This window comes from Penicillium cosmopolitanum (assembly GCF_028827165.1).
Source record: "Penicillium cosmopolitanum strain IBT 29677 chromosome Unknown utg000003l:1.0-3747932.0:1.0-3751027.0, whole genome shotgun sequence".
In the NCBI taxonomy this organism is placed as follows: Eukaryota; Fungi; Ascomycota; class Eurotiomycetes; order Eurotiales; family Aspergillaceae; genus Penicillium; species Penicillium cosmopolitanum.
This window is the reverse complement of record NW_026622673.1, coordinates 1,426,302-1,441,450: the sequence shown is the minus strand read 5'-3', so window position 1 is coordinate 1,441,450 and position 15,149 is coordinate 1,426,302. Positions and strand designations below refer to the sequence as shown.

The window sequence follows — 15,149 nt, the reverse complement described above, 5'->3', positions numbered from 1 at the left end:
GTGATATCTCTTACTAAATCTGTTCGAAGACTCAAGCCTGGCCTCAGCTGATGTCAGGCCTGCGTTGAGTGGCGGCGAGGCCGTGGTGGCCAATACGAGTGCAAGAGATGTATATAAGAGCCGGACAGAGGTCCCGATTCCTTCCACAGTCATCGTCGCATCACTGCATCACCGCTTGCAAGTCATCTTCCATCTGAAAGGGTCGCAACGGTTTCCGGTTGATCCCAGTCACATCATAGTATCAGATCATATCACGAAACTCATCGGCATCTACTTCCACTTCCACTTCTTCTCCTTCCATCTCCGCTTATTCGCCATGCCGAACCCGTTCAAGGAAACCAATTTATTCGAGCCTGTGAATGGGTCCAATTCGATCTACGGTCGGATCCTGCAGAATAAATTTCCTACGGGTACAAACCCCGATCCTTATGAGGTGGATCCTCTTCCGGTGGCCGAGTTGGAAATGGAGGATCCCTTGAGCGCGGAGTATCGGTACTACGATGAACCGCTTGGTATGTGTGGAGTTGGGGGCTTTTATGCGGGGAGTTCTTGAGGTGATGTGACGCTGATTGGTTTTGTATAGCGCAGGATAAAGGCGATGAGAGTATTCATCTGGGAAAAGACTCGGCCAGTGCCGATGAAATAATAGATACTAGCATAGAATAGATTAGAATATTAGAACAGAATAGAATATATTGACCACTCAATACTCATACTACTACGGAGTAGCTACTACTAGTTAGTAGTGGTGAACACATGAAACACTGGCAGCCACTGCACTCCGCAGGTTCGTCTCAATAGTATTGTGCTGTGAATGACCCACTGATTTTTCGAATACTACTAGTAGTACCTTGCATCTAATCCGCTATTAGTATTCTTATTATTCTGCAATACTAGCATAAAGTAAAGTATAGTTATAGTGCGCTACTCCAGCTGTGGTAGTAAAATGTCTTGGCAGTCACACTTTCCATGGGAACTTCAACGTCAATTTCAACTTCTCCTTTTCTCTTCTGCAAGTCCCACTGCCGACCGTCGCAAATTTCGTCGACTACTAACTAGTACCAGTTAGTACTTAGTACTTAGTACTGACTACTACTCCGGTCGCGATGTGGATACACAGGATCAGCTCAGCCGGTCTAGTCTCCGGATCGACGCGGGCGCGCTACAGCAACAAGATCATCAACATCGGAATGTGAAATGATTCATTCGATCATCCACCACGGCAACACACTCCCTTGAGGCGATCGCACACATGAACCGGAGAACCTCATGAGACAGATCACTCCATGGTGTTCAGCGTATGCCCATGGAGACTCATGGATGCCCCTGATGGCGTTGCTAGCGGTGTTCTCCTGTTTCACCGACCGTTTGGTGTCGTGCAATCACGTTTCAAGTTGACACTTCCAACCCTTTAGGCGCCGGACGGTGGCCACTCGCGCCCTTCCCATGCCCCACTCCAATGAAGAATGGATGATCTTTCAAGTCGGGTGGATGGACCAGCTGGGCTAGATTCCTCCTAGACTGCTCATTTTGGTGCTGGCGGGCTTCATCACCGCCGCTGCCATGGCCTGAGACGTTGCATTCACCAGGCACCGGCCTATCACTGGTGGAAGATGATGGGTCCAGAGCAAGGCCCAACAAGTGAATGAACTGTCTCTGATTCTTCCCAAGAATCTACAAAATGCCAGAGGTTGCCTGAGCTCGCGCCTTCTCCTCCTCTTCTCTCTCCACGCGTACATTCTTCATTCTTTTCTCCTTGTTTTGTGACGATCCGGCATTGTCAAGCCTCTCTTTTTTTGCTCTCTGTCCTTCTTTATCGTCTCTACGATTCCTTCCAATCCTTTCTTTTACTTTTTTCTCCCTCTCCTTGCGCTGCCTTTCTTCCTCTGAATTGCTAGCCAAGCTTCTTAATTTTTTTTTTTTTCATTTTTCTACGAGGAGATATGGTTTCCTCATCATTTTCGCTTAGCGCTGGTTCGCTTTTCCTGCTGGGTCTGGCCTCGTCTGCGACTGCCAGCCCAAGCTATTCGCTGGTCGAGAACTGGCATGGCGACAAATTCCTGGATTTTTTCAACTTCCACGTCGGTGAAGACCCGACCAATGGCTTCGTCAACTACGTCGACCAGAGCAGTGCTGAGAGCTCGGGGCTGGTAAAGGTACTTGACTCGGGCAGTGTTTATATCGGTGTCGACCACGAGAAGACCATTTCGACAAACTCTCAAGGCCGTGACTCAGTGCGCATCGGCAGCAAGAAGTACTACGATGAGTCCCTGGTGATCGCCGATCTAGCCCATATGCCCGGCAGCGTTTGTGGCTCATGGCCTGCCTTCTGGTCAGTCGGCAAGAACTGGCCTGGCGACGGTGAGATTGATATTATCGAAGGTGTTAACCTCCAGGACCATAACGAGATCGTCATGCACACCGCTGGTACCTGCAGTATCACCGACTCTGGAATGACTGGCAGTGTCAACGCCACTGGCTGCGGTGAGGACCTCGGTACAGTCGGCTGTGTTATCGAGGGTCATGAAGGAAGTTATGGTACCTCGTTCAACAAGCAAGGTGGTGGTGTCTATGCAATGGAATGGACCGACGCGCACGTGAAGATTTGGTTCTTCCCTCGCTCCAAGATCCCTGCCTCCATCACCAGTGGCAAGCCCGATGTTAGCCAATTCGGTACCCCGATGGCCCTGGTTCAGGATGGCTGCGACGTCGCCAATAGCTTCAAAGAGCAATCTTTCGTCTTCGACGTCACCTTCTGCGGTGACTGGGCTGGTGGTGTCTTCGGCGAGTCCGGCTGCCCCATGTCCGGCTCTGACCCCTCCGCAAGCTGCCACAGCTACGTCGCCAACCACCCGGCTGCCTTCAAGGAGACCTACTGGGAGATTAACTCTGTCAAGATCTACCAAACCGGTTTGAAGCGTATTGCGGAAATCACCACTGCCAATACTGTTGCGACCCAGGCCACTGCTACTCACGCCTCTGTCGCCAAGGACACCACAACCAAGACTTCCATCACCGATCATACCGTCACCAAGGCCGATGCGGCGCCTTCCTCCACCTCGCAAGCTGAGGCCGAGTCTGCTGCTGTTGAGACTTCTTCCACCCAGGGAACCCACGCTGCCGCATCCGCTGCCACTTCGGAGCCTGTTGGTATCATCGGCGAACTGACTCCTACTTCGACCGCTGCAGCTGCTCCCACCACAGCAAACGCCGCTACAAAGGCCGTTGTCGAGTCCGCGTCCAAGGAGTCCGCTTCCAAGGAGACAAGCTCCAAGACCACCCGCATTGTGACTGAATTTGTTACCGCCACCACCACTCTCTGTCCAGTTGCCGAGACTTCGCCTGCCGCCGCCGTTCCCGCAAACCATGAAACCGCTGCCTCCTCGTCGGTCGTCGCAGAGACTCCTAAGGTTGTTGAATCGGCCAACTCGTCCCCAGTTGCCGAGTCAGTTCCCACTCAGGCCCCGGCCGCCTCGCAGCCTGCCAATTCCGCCGGGACACAACAGGCAAACGCTGCCACCACCCAGGCTGCGCAGTCTCCAGCCCCTACGACTCCTATCGGTGCCGATGCCATCTCCAACGCGCCCGCTGAGCATGGATCTTCCTCCACCCAGCGTCCTCTGCCCACCATCATTCCCGCCCCTGGTGTCAACCCTGACTCTGCGAGTGTCATTGCCAACCAACCCCAAACCTCGAAGGCTCTGATCCCCACCGCAACCGGTACTTCTGCCCCCTCTGGCAGCACCTTCCCGGGTACCCCTAGCAGCTCTGGCAACTTTGCTCTCTTCACCAGCGGAGCAGACAAGCTGTCGGCTAGATTCTCAGTCTTTGCCGTTGCTCTTGGAGTCGCCATGGCGGTATGAGATGTGTTGTTGTGTTTCTGTTTAATCTTATCAGCGTTTTCGCATTTCGTATTTGATGGTGGCCCTTGCTTGATTTCCCCTTGATTTCGCCATATGTAACATATGCCCTTTGTTCTCGTCCATAGATCCTGATAGTCAACAATCCTCGCTGCAATGCTTCTCATCATGTCAATTAATAAAAAATATCAATTCAATTCCAACCGAATGTTCTGAAACTCTAGCACTCTAGCCAATCTATATTAAAGCCTTCCATGACAATTCCATCCAGTTAGGCTTTCATCCAGCGATTCATCCAATCTCGCACGTAGCAATTCAGTATTCCATCCTCAATTATTCTCAACCTTCCATTTCTCAAAGTAACACTGTCCCGCTCGGCCTTCTCCGTGATAAATCTCCTCGGCCCAAGCTTTGAATCAGCACCGTACATTGCTTCATAATGATCGATCAGCTTGACTGCAGGGTTGATATGCTCTTCACCCCGCTCTTCGCTTTCGCGAAGTGCTCGTATCCATTTCTCAAAACTGACAATCTCGAATTGGAATCCGTTTTGCTTCAAAGTGGAGAGCATTGCTGACCATGTGAATTCACGAGAATTACACACGTTATAGAGCGAGTCGTTGTGCCCATTCGCCAGCTTCTCTGGTATCAAGCTAGAAATGTGATTTTCATCTTGACTGCTTTCACTATGCGGAGAACTCGATGTCAAACTTGGACGGGTACATGTTTGGGCTATCTCCACAATTGTAGAGGCTAGCTTGTCAACTGGAATCCAACTGCAAGTATGATTTAGATCTGGCAATGCTTTCAAAGTCAACGCCGACCGGATGAGCAGTGGTAAAGCCTCCGAGTCATTCCACAGACCCTTCTTCGAGTGACCGGATACTTGGCCGATGCGAAGGGAGTAGGCGTTTGCTCCTGAATTGCGGGCGTTGGCCACGATGTGCTCGCCGATCAATTTGGATTGTCCGTAGCCCATGTATGCGTCGGTGAGGTTGGCTGGGGCTTCTGGAATTTCTCCGACGGACTGGAGGGTTGTTGAGATTGATGAGCAGAATAGTAGAACTGCTGGGTTGGGTTGTGGGACTGAGAGGGATAGCTGGATGAGATTGTGGAGTCCGTGGATATGTGATTCGAACTCGGAGAGTGGGAGGTTGAAATTGACGGGCCATGCGGCATGGATGATGTGTGTCGTTGTGCTTTGTATTTGATTGAATGTCTCTTCGTCGAGACCGAGGTTTTTCTGATCTAAGATGCTGTATAGAGATATTATCTTTGATATCTGGTCGACTGTGACATGTAGGTCTCTTGCGATGAGACTCTGGATAACAGCCTCTACCGGCGATGCCTGTCGAGTCAGGCAGAAGACTGCTGAAACAGAATCGTCTTTAAGAAGCTCATACAAGACATGTGCACCAATTGAACCGGTTGCGCCCGTCAGAACCACGTATTTGGAGTTTGAGGGAAGATTGAGCTGAGAAATATGGGTTTGAAAAGACGAATATTTCTGGATCAAATCCGATATCGCCGTCTGGTCGTCTTCGGTCAATGTCACAGACTCGCCTCGCTGGAGAGCGCATATATTTGCAGCAAGACAGGCAATGCTCCCACTATCGTATACCATGTTGAGGTTGATTTCCTGGTTCTCGAAATAGAAGTTTTGGAGAATTAGTCTTCGGAGCTGGATTGCCCTCAGACTATCAACTCCCTCCGCAAAGAAATTCGCCTCAACACTAGATAGGATAATTCGTAGTTCATCACGACAGAGATTCATCAAGAGTGATTCTGTTTCGACAAGACTTAATCGAAGGTTCCCGCTGACCCTCTCAGCCTGTGAATAGACACTCTCGATCAGATCTGCGTAGAGCAGATAAACCTGAGCTCTGATCATAGATCCTTTGTCGGTTCGTGGAAATTTGGAATCAAAGGGGAGAATGGCGACCAGATCGATTGATATTTGAGAGAAACGCTCTGCGCGGGAGTTCGCCTCCTCGACCGTAGGCCAGATGGCTTGGAGGAATTCTTGGTCGCTGAGACCAAGACTCTCGGCTTCCTGCGAACGAATGACAAGTAAACCCGGGGTCGCTTTGCCTAGCCCCACGACTACAGCTTCATGGATAAGACTGTTCTGCTTGATAAAACCCTCAATAGGAAGTGGGAGCACCTTTTCTCCGTTCGCAAGTGTGACTCTGTCATCCAATCTGGATGCATATTTCCATCGATTTGGGATTGTTGGATGTGGCGTGAATACATCTTTCGAATGGAACGAACCGGGCGGTTCACTTGAGTTGGATGTTGTCAATGCTGGATGGCCGGCCAAATACACACATTCGTAGAGAGAGTCGCCGATCGGCTTCATCCAGATATACGGTCGGATATTTTCGAAGAATTCGAGGTAGTTCCAAAAGGGATCTCCCTCGGGTCGCGATATTGACTCGGCTACCAAGCCTGCCTCGGTTCTAAATTCCCATGTTAGACCGAAGAAGTATATGGAAGGTGATGCAAACTTACAAGCCAAATGAACCACTAAACTTCACACCTTCTCTCACCAGATGATCGCCAAGTTCATCGGGACATGGCGCACCTCCGTATGTAACAAGCTGGCACTTTCTAAGACAAGCGATCCCGCGTGGGCTATCTACTAATAGCTGTAGCATATATGTTACCGCTGCTACAGACTCAGGCTGTGCCACCTCTAACACAGAAACCACAGATTGAGCCGTTAGAGGAATTGCAGCATTCCACATGTATGCTGTCTTTTTCATCCACATCGCCTGCAATGCGGTGGAGAGACCATGCAAATGGTACCACGGGAGTGGATTGAAGGAAGTCAACCCCGGCCCTCGAAGTGGGTGCGTCATCAAGGCTCGGTGTGTGAGATATAGAGGATTTGGAGTCCCCGTGGAACCAGAAGAATGGAGAATAAGCGCAATTTTGTTCTTCTGAACTTCGGGATTGCGATTGCGGTGCAAGACCAAAAGCGACGTTTCAAGAGTGTCGAGGGATGCAACTGGCATTGGGCGACAGCTCACCAATTTTTGTTGCAAGATTTCACCAATTGTTGTGCGAATGCTTCCGGTGTTCCCATATATAATAGTCTCGCATTGAGCCGAGTCGAGTAAGGAGACACATGCTACTGCCGACAGACGTGGGGAAAGCATCATCACAGTGTATCCCAATCGGCTCAGAGCGAAGAACGTGATTACCATGTTGAGATCCGAGAGCGTAAGGAGTGCCACTGTGCAGCCATCTTGCTTCGGCTGTGTGAAATCGAGATCAGTATCTAGCAATGGAAACTGCTGCAGGGACTTACTGGTTGGAAACCATTGACCATCAGTACCGAAGCAATCTGGTCGATCATTTGGTCCAGATCTTGGCCAGTATAGTAGTTGTATGATGCCGCATCATGTTCTGAATTTGGATATGCGAGGATTGGATGTTGAACAAAATCCGCAGCTCGGTGTCGGATCAAATCGTCAAGAACATGGAGTTGTCCGAACTTCTGTACCAAGGGATCCGAGGCACCGGAAGAGGCCGCGGGTGTGGTCTGATCGCCGCGTTGGATACCCATGAGGATAGACAGGAACTTCAGAAGACGTGGATTTTAGGAAAAATAATTGAAGACGAGGAACAGTGGTATTAAGGAGATTCTTTCGGTGCCAAAGTCTAATATTAGCTCGGCTTCTATCGTAAACTTTCTGTTTACTGCATTCGGGATCCCCGGGACGCTGCCGTCTTTCCGTTTTTAGTGGTGGATATCCGTTGATTTGTTCCCTGAATTGTAGAGTCAATGTATTTATTTGTGATAGAGTGTGATGTATGTGGTTTTATTTTAATAAACTTGCATATAGTGCTATGCTGAGCCACTAGTGCCAACCAGCCAGCCGTTCATCGGAGGAAATCTTATACCAATCCTATACTCCGTAGTTCGCCAATTGATGCCACAAACAAGCCACGGACTTTTACTCCTCGAATAAAATACTCTATGTTCTATCACTAGGGCTTATGTGGCATGAGTCACAGCTGAGTGACCGTGAGCGAATGGCAGCTGCAGGTAAGCTGATAATTATGCGTAGTGGATATTCTGTTACATGATTCGTCGATCGATTTCTGCACAGATAAACCGTTCTCGCATGCGGTTCAGCGACGGTCTGTAATAATTTCAGCTACGGAGTAAATACCTACGAGATCAGTTACAATCACCACCGGTGGCGATGGTTACACTGCAGGTGTGCCCGAGTTTGCTGTTCCGGCTCGCATTGAAATCCTGTTGGCCAACAACACCTTTTATCCCGTTATCATGAACCAAGGGGTACAAGCCGCCACCGTGAACGGAGCAGCCGTTTGTACTTTTGGAACTACTAGCCAATCTAGCAAAAATTACCGATAATCATTAAGATAAGGGGCGTTGAGAAGTTAATCAAAGTTCTAGTATACTTCATACTTGGTTATCACCGCCGAAGTGGATTAGAAGACCCGTAGCTGAAAGCAATACCCATTAAATAGAGGATCACAACCAAGGTATTGGGCTGATTTGATGAACGATCCAATAAATACGGGATTGAAATATATATCCCGAGACATTGTTGGGGTCCACTAACTATGCAGCCTTGCTAGACCCGGTCGACATCATCCATAGGCTTTAGGATAGCATGAGCTTGACAATTGCACGTCCTGCCATTATTGTGCACAGTCCCGCATGTGCGGAATGCGCTGGCACGGGGAACTAGATCCGAGAAATCGATGAGTCCTTGCCTGAGACTCAACGGCCGCTGGGAACGGTCCTGCAGAAACCCCTTGTGGGGCAATTCGAATCAGATCACCCTTTTATATGCGGTCAAGAATGTCAACCGTTCGATCGGGACTGTACATTCTAACTTTGTTTGTCGTTGATTCGTTTCCAGGGACGGCCCGCGTATGTTAGTCGCATTCCACGCGGAACTGCGTAGATTGCCCCGGTGGAGCAAAAAATGAATCGATCCCGGTTCATGGTATTTGCATGTTTGACCTGTCACCTTTTCTAGAAGACTGAGTGCTATCCTGGTATTTGGTATTTCGTACATTCCGTCTGCCCGAGACATATCGATTGTACTGGGTCTCGAGACACGGATCCGGTGTATTGTGCTAGTTACTATCGGCTAGGTCAAACAATATTATGAGCTCCAAGGGATTCTGCAGGGACTTTAAGACAGGGATGCCTTTTAGTTTAAGTTGATGGAGCTAACTTATCCCTTTGATATGAGATAGTTTGTTATACCTGGCTCCTTAGCTCGAAGACCATTCGAAGACAAAGAAGGGATACAGATGAATAGGCCAAGGTTTTCTATTATATGAAGAATGATGAAGGAACGCCGTGCAAACTTAAAACCCCAACCACGACCCAAAACCGGAAATCAGGAATCTAAACTAAATTCTAGAAGGCAATCGCCTTTCCCTTTTCCACTGCCATCAATCGTTCCAACATCCTTCGCCATGCCTGGCCTGCCCTTGCAGCATGTTCATCCGGTACCGATGGGTCATCCACCCCGGTGGTTCTGGAGAAGACTTCCATACTGACCCATCCGGTATAACCTATTCCGTTCAAACAGGCCTCTGTCACCGGTAATATAGGTAGATATCCGCCCCGCTCTTCTTCACACGGGAACAGACGAGCATTCCGTGACCAGGCTAGAAGCGTGGCTAGTCCTGGTATTCGAAGGAAGGAAGATTGCGGGTCTACCCTCTCACCGTCAGCTAGCTGTACCATCATGACGCGGTCCGGGTCAATCTCCCGGACGAGTCGATCCATTGATGCCTGTAAATCATCGTCTACACTCGGAGGTCCTCGCCCGGACGGACTGGTCGGATCAGCCCACACCCGAGCTGCAATGTTAAACGTATCCAGACATATCCCAAGGTTTGGTCGGTTGGCTCGCTTCACAATTTCCCAAGAGTCCTCCCACGTATTGATGTAAGTACCCCATGCCAATGCTTCATAGGCGATGCGAATCGGGAATGCCACATCAGCCGCTTCAGCCAGGTCTGCCACTAGCCGATCCTGGTCACCTGTGATCTCAGAGGGGTCGAGGAAGGAGGATGGAATGAGAATGAAGAGGCTCTCTCCAAGAATCTTGGATAGCTGCACCCAGTGTTGGAGTTCGTCGATACGTTGAGCATGTTGCGCAGGATCTATCAAGCCTTCATAGTGTCGAAACGGTTGAAGCGCTAGAACCTGCAGGCCCCGCTCTGCACATAGATCGCGAATGGCGTGCGCAGCGTCGATCTCGTAGTCTCGGTCGGTGCGGCCCGTCGACTCACATTCGTGGGAGCGTAGCGTCTTGGCTAGCTGTGCGAGGTCGTCATGGAATAGTTCCAGACCTTTCTGGCCGTGATTTGCTGCCGCATCGATTTTGGCTGTGATGGAGTGCAGATTTGCAGCACCGAGGCTCACTGTAGCGATAGCTGGCTTCCAACGGAAAGCGTCTTCAGCTGGTGGAGTCGGGAGTGAATGCATCGGGCGCTAGTGATTGATAGTCTCGGCAAGGGTTTGAAGATATCAGGTTGCAAGAAGTGTCTTCGGTTGTCGGACGTATATATAGAAATACTTCATTTCAAACACCACCGGCTTGACAACTCCCACTGTTCAAATTTAAATCAAACAGTTCCACGAGCACCTGATGTCAACGCGTCTGTTTCCGTGTCGATCGGAGACTCTTCAAGGTCAGGGGTGAGCAAATGCGTCAAATAAGTGGGCCGATGCAGTCAATCGATGGTCCAGAACTCAATCAGTCCAATGGCAGATATCGCTGCGTGCAACCCGCACTCCACTGACGCGGGAGAAGGTACCGTTGGGAAATTGCAAAGTATATCCAGGAACCTTCCGGGTCTATCTTCGAGATGTCCGGCTTGCTGTCGTGTGCTGCTTTCGGGTGGCGGGGCCGTTTGCTGGCTTTTGGTATTGTCCTCGGATGGACCGGGCGTAGGAATAGCATAGCTGAAGAGCTAACCCTCCGAGGATAGCGCCGCATCCGATGCAACTATGAAGCTGAGGACGGTGGCCATCTATTTTGAGAAATTGATATAAAATGGACACCCTGGACCAGGTAGAGAAGGTCTGCATCTGTCGTTGTCTCGGGTACCAGTAATACAAACTTCTGGCTCATCTCTCAATACGCACTCTTCTCTTCGATACCATGACCGTCACCACTCCGCTCTACTCGATGGTGAACCATCTTGGACAACTGGCCGTGCAGGAAGGCTCGAGCCCTTCACCGCAGACCCACCTCGAACTCTTGCGGATGATCGACCAACTTAGACTCGCCATCGAATCGCCGACGGAAACCATCCTACGTCTCATCTACCAGGTATAGCAGAGCACCGCCAAGTTGGTCGTTTTGTGAATTGAATTGCTGACGTGACCGACCACAAGCCCCCCCCAGAATGCCGCATTACGCACTGTCATTGACATGCATATTTTTCCGCTGCTGATGGAAAAGCAGTATCGCGAGTCGGGAATTTCTGCCGATCAGCTAGCAAAGTTTACCCATGCAGAGAAAGATTTGGTCGGTAAGAGTCTCCAAATTTCTTTATCTCCGACTGAGATCCTACGCCACATGTGTCCTTGGCAGATCCCGCTAACCAGCTGAACAGTCCGACTGATGCGTGTCATTGCATCGTTAGGGCTGTGTTCAACCCCGGCTCCGGAAGTGTATCGGGCCAATGATAAGACGGTGGCATTGATTCAGCCTATTGGTAGAGACGGGGTACCGTGCATGTAAGTACATGCATGCAGTCTTTCCTTGAACCCACTGACATGTCGACCAGATACGACCTCACGGTGCCTACCTTGAGCAAGCTCCCCGAATATCTGCAGACTCACCGATATGCCAATCCACAGGAGTATACCCTGTCTCCGATGAAATGGGTTGTTGGCCAGAGTCAGTTCGAGTGGCTGGCAAGTCATAAGGATCAGCAGACTCTATTCAACTCATATATGGCGAGTCGCCGACAAGGCCGACCAATGTGGTTTGATACATACCCGTGGGGCAGTTGTTGGGTCATGGGGTACCCTATGAAGATAGCGCCTTTCTAGTTGATGTGGGTGGTAATCAAGGCCATGATTTAAGCCAGTTTCGATTGAAATATCCTCACTTGCCGGGTAAGCTGGTTTTGCAAGACCTCCCCGACGTCGTCGAAGGCGTGTCCAGTAGGGACTCGGGGATTGAAGTGATGGGATATTCATTCTTGGATCCCCAGCCAGTGCATGGCGCGCGGGCGTATTATTTCCGATCCATCTTCCACGACTGGCCGGATCGAATCTGCCAGCAAATCCTGCTCAATACGATCTCGGCCATGGCCCCTGACTACTCTCGCATCTTGATTGTAGATTTCGTGTTGTCGGACACGGACACTCCACTCATGCAAGCGGCGTTGGATATCCAGATGATGAGCATTGGTGCCGGCGTGGAGCGATCAGAGCGCCAGTGGCGGGATTTGCTGGATAGCGTTGGACTGGAAATCAGCGGAATCTGGAATCAGTCGTCGGGGATGGAATCGGTGATTGAAGCTGTGCCAAAGAAGTCGAGGGTGGCGAGTTAAGGAGAAGAAGAAACGGTAGAAGTGTGATTACTGTTGTAAACTTTCTACTTTCTAGCCACTTCCAGGGCAAATCAAGCTAGTCATCTCTCCCTCCAATTTGATCAAATTCTTTCTATTTTAAAACCAAGCCCTTTGAGACTGTTTCCGCCACGTCCTCGACGAGACGAATTGACCGAAATTGCAATCCACTCTGCTCTAACTGTCCTCGCAGAACTTCTTGATATTCACTATTCTTCATCAAACCTCCAGTCAAGACAAGTTCGGACGCGTCGGCAGTCGAGAAGCCGTTGGATCGACTATCAGTCAAACGAACAAGGGTCTTATTGATGAGACGAGAGACTTGAAGCTGAACGATTCTCTTTGCAGCATCGTTGCCCCTGACAAGTCTCAAGACAGCCTCTGCAACCCCAGCAATTCGAGTCTTGATATTCCGACCTTCTTGCGTAGAGAGAATCTCCGTCAAAATATCAATACTTCCATCTTCTTCGGTAGGACACCCAAGCTTGTCGATAACAGCCAGCTCAAGCTCACCTAGGTCGTGCGATTGTAGACCCAGGGTGCGCTCTTCTAACAGATCCAGCGTGAATTGGATTGCCTCACGGCCAATTGAATAGCCTCCACCTTCGTCCCCCAAAATGTGCCCCCAACCCCCGGAACGAGCCACGCGAATATACCCTTTCTCCTGGTCCCAGTTGTATCGCATGGCCACACTACCAGTACCTGCGATTAGAACAACTACCGAGGGATGATTGTCCTTGGAAGACACGGTAGCAGGCAAGAGATCTACGTCGCTGGTCAATCGGAACGCCGCTGCTGTATGATTCAAGCCAAAGATCTTGCTAAGTTGAGGGGCCAAAGAGTCCTTCAGCCCGCTACGATCCAAGCCGGCCACCCCGATCCAAACCGAGTGGAATACAGTTTGCAGACAGCCTTTCCAGGCGGATGCTGTCAGCTCCTTTCCGGGAATGTGCTGTTTCAAGGCATTTTTGGTGGCTTCGATCAATGTGGATACTACTCCATCGACATTCGAAATGGCATCGGTACTAATTTGCAATGTTAGCGAGCGACAAAGTCCCAATCAAGAAACGATATCATACAGATTACATGGACCGGCATATCCGCGAGTCGTGTATCCTGCTGCATCGGCAACTACCGCAGCGCACTTGGTACCTCCGCCATCAATGCAAAGCGCGAATTTCCTCACGAGCTCATTTGATACGGGTCGGACATCTGGCACTTCCACGTCCAGTGCCTTTGTAAGAATTTCCCCCGCATTTTGCAGATCTCCCTTGCAAGTTTCGACAGACTTGCCAGTCTCCGCAACAAGAAAAGCAAGCTTGACGCTGCGCTCACACTCGATGAGCAGTTCATCCAGTTCAGAGTCTGCCATTACGGCACACGTTGAGCTCAGTCGCTTCAGAATGTTCTTCGAGCGCTGCTTCAGCTTCAAATTGGATGCTTGGAGGTCAACCATCTATAGATTTGTTAATTTTCATGGCTTATCGTGAATGTTTAGGCAATAAAGTGCCAAGAGAGCCCATACCATGTTCCCGTAGGTCTTTCCAGTTCGAATCATTGTACCAGTGCTGAGCATATTGAGAACCAATTTTGTCGCCGTTCCAGCCTTCAACCTCGTGCTTCCAGTCACAACCTCCGGGCCCGGGAGAGGTGCGATTAGAAAGTCCACATTTCCAGACATTCCGATCGCAGAGGGTTCTGCGCAGACAACACCAATAGTGAGGCATCCCAATCTCTTGCCAAACGCGAGACACCCAAGGACATACGGTGTACGGCCCGAGCTGGCAATTCCAATGATGCTATCCAGCTCGGGGTTGAGGTCAAGATTCCTCATGTCCTCTTCGCCAGCGTGCTCGTCGTCCTCGGCACCTTCTTGGGCTTGTCGAATTGCCGCATCTCCACCAGCGATCAATCCGATGAACTGTTCACGAGGTGCTGCAAAGGTAGGTGGTATCTCCGAGGCATCCAAGACGCCAAGTCTGCCGCTGGTTCCAGCTCCGACATAAATCACTCGGCCTCCTCGGCGCACGCGCAATGCCAAACCATCGATGGCACCTGCGATGGCCGGCAAACACGGTGTAACACTCTCGGAAACTCTATGGTCGTCCGCATTGATGATGGTGCACATCTCCAATGTCGAGATGCGGTCGATATTGACGGTCCGAGGATTGACCCCCTCCGTCTGCAGATTGGCCAAATTGCCGAGATCCATACTTGGGGGTTCCTCTTTCGTTTGGACCTTTCAAATTTGACGCAATTATGAAATATCGAATATGTACAGAACAGTCGAGCAGCCTTGTGCAAATCGCAGCAGACTAGAATATCTGCAGCCTATGTGCAAGAGAAAAGCTTGCATGGATGTGAGGTGACACCGTTGTTCGCGCAAACCCGATCTCGCAATGCCGGCGCTAACCAGCAAATGTTACCGACATCCGATGAGCCAAGCCGACGCCAAACTATTGCGGGGGGCGTTACTAGACAGTGTTACAGTGAAACCCCCCTTCGTATTCCACGTTACAGCATCAATGTGCTTCTGGGCGAACCCACTTCGGCTCAATGAGATGTGAATGAGATGTGTGGCCGTGGCGGTTTATGCATATTGCTTGTGCTCGAGTGGCGCAATCAGAGACATTTCCATCGGTATAGGTGAAGAATGGGAGGTGTTCGTTCAATTTATGCAGAGTCAAAGGTTCA

General features: G+C 50.2%; 6 protein-coding genes across 6 annotated transcripts; 3 read left to right on the top strand and 3 right to left on the bottom strand.

Moving 5' to 3' along the window:
- Positions 1–316: 316 nt before the first annotated feature.
- N7509_000585 (uncharacterized protein) lies at positions 317–666 on the top strand (the record flags this gene model as incomplete). The annotated part of the gene is made up of 2 exons (XM_056625222.1): positions 317–512; positions 584–666. 2 exons carry the CDS (start codon positions 317–319, stop codon positions 664–666), a joined length of 279 nt encoding a protein of 92 aa, XP_056493804.1.
- Positions 667–1,943: 1,277 nt separating this feature from the next.
- eng2 (putative GPI anchored endo-1,3(4)-beta-glucanase) lies at positions 1,944–3,863 on the top strand (the record flags this gene model as incomplete). The annotated part of the gene is made up of 1 exon (XM_056625221.1): positions 1,944–3,863. One exon carries the CDS (start codon positions 1,944–1,946, stop codon positions 3,861–3,863), a length of 1,920 nt encoding a protein of 639 aa, XP_056493803.1.
- Positions 3,864–4,131: 268 nt separating this feature from the next.
- Positions 4,132–7,431, bottom strand: N7509_000583 (AMP-dependent synthetase/ligase; the record flags this gene model as incomplete). The annotated part of the gene is made up of 3 exons (XM_056625220.1): positions 4,132–6,319; positions 6,372–7,120; positions 7,174–7,431. 3 exons carry the CDS (start codon positions 7,429–7,431, stop codon positions 4,132–4,134), a joined length of 3,195 nt encoding a protein of 1,064 aa, XP_056493802.1.
- A 1,842-nt stretch (positions 7,432–9,273) lies between these two features.
- On the bottom strand, positions 9,274–10,353 carry N7509_000582 (sugar phosphate isomerase/epimerase family protein; the record flags this gene model as incomplete). The annotated part of the gene is made up of 1 exon (XM_056625219.1): positions 9,274–10,353. One exon carries the CDS (start codon positions 10,351–10,353, stop codon positions 9,274–9,276), a length of 1,080 nt encoding a protein of 359 aa, XP_056493801.1.
- A 679-nt stretch (positions 10,354–11,032) lies between these two features.
- On the top strand, positions 11,033–12,437 carry N7509_000581 (uncharacterized protein; the record flags this gene model as incomplete). The annotated part of the gene is given in 5 exon segments (XM_056625218.1): positions 11,033–11,203; positions 11,279–11,405; positions 11,490–11,613; positions 11,664–11,903; positions 11,921–12,437. The coding sequence occupies 5 exon segments, from the start codon at positions 11,033–11,035 to the stop codon at positions 12,435–12,437; spliced, it is 1,179 nt and encodes a 392-aa protein (XP_056493800.1).
- Positions 12,438–12,549: 112 nt separating this feature from the next.
- On the bottom strand, positions 12,550–14,667 carry N7509_000580 (putative glucokinase regulator family protein; the record flags this gene model as incomplete). The annotated part of the gene is made up of 3 exons (XM_056625217.1): positions 12,550–13,480; positions 13,535–13,911; positions 13,981–14,667. 3 exons carry the CDS (start codon positions 14,665–14,667, stop codon positions 12,550–12,552), a joined length of 1,995 nt encoding a protein of 664 aa, XP_056493799.1.
- Positions 14,668–15,149: the final 482 nt, after the last annotated feature.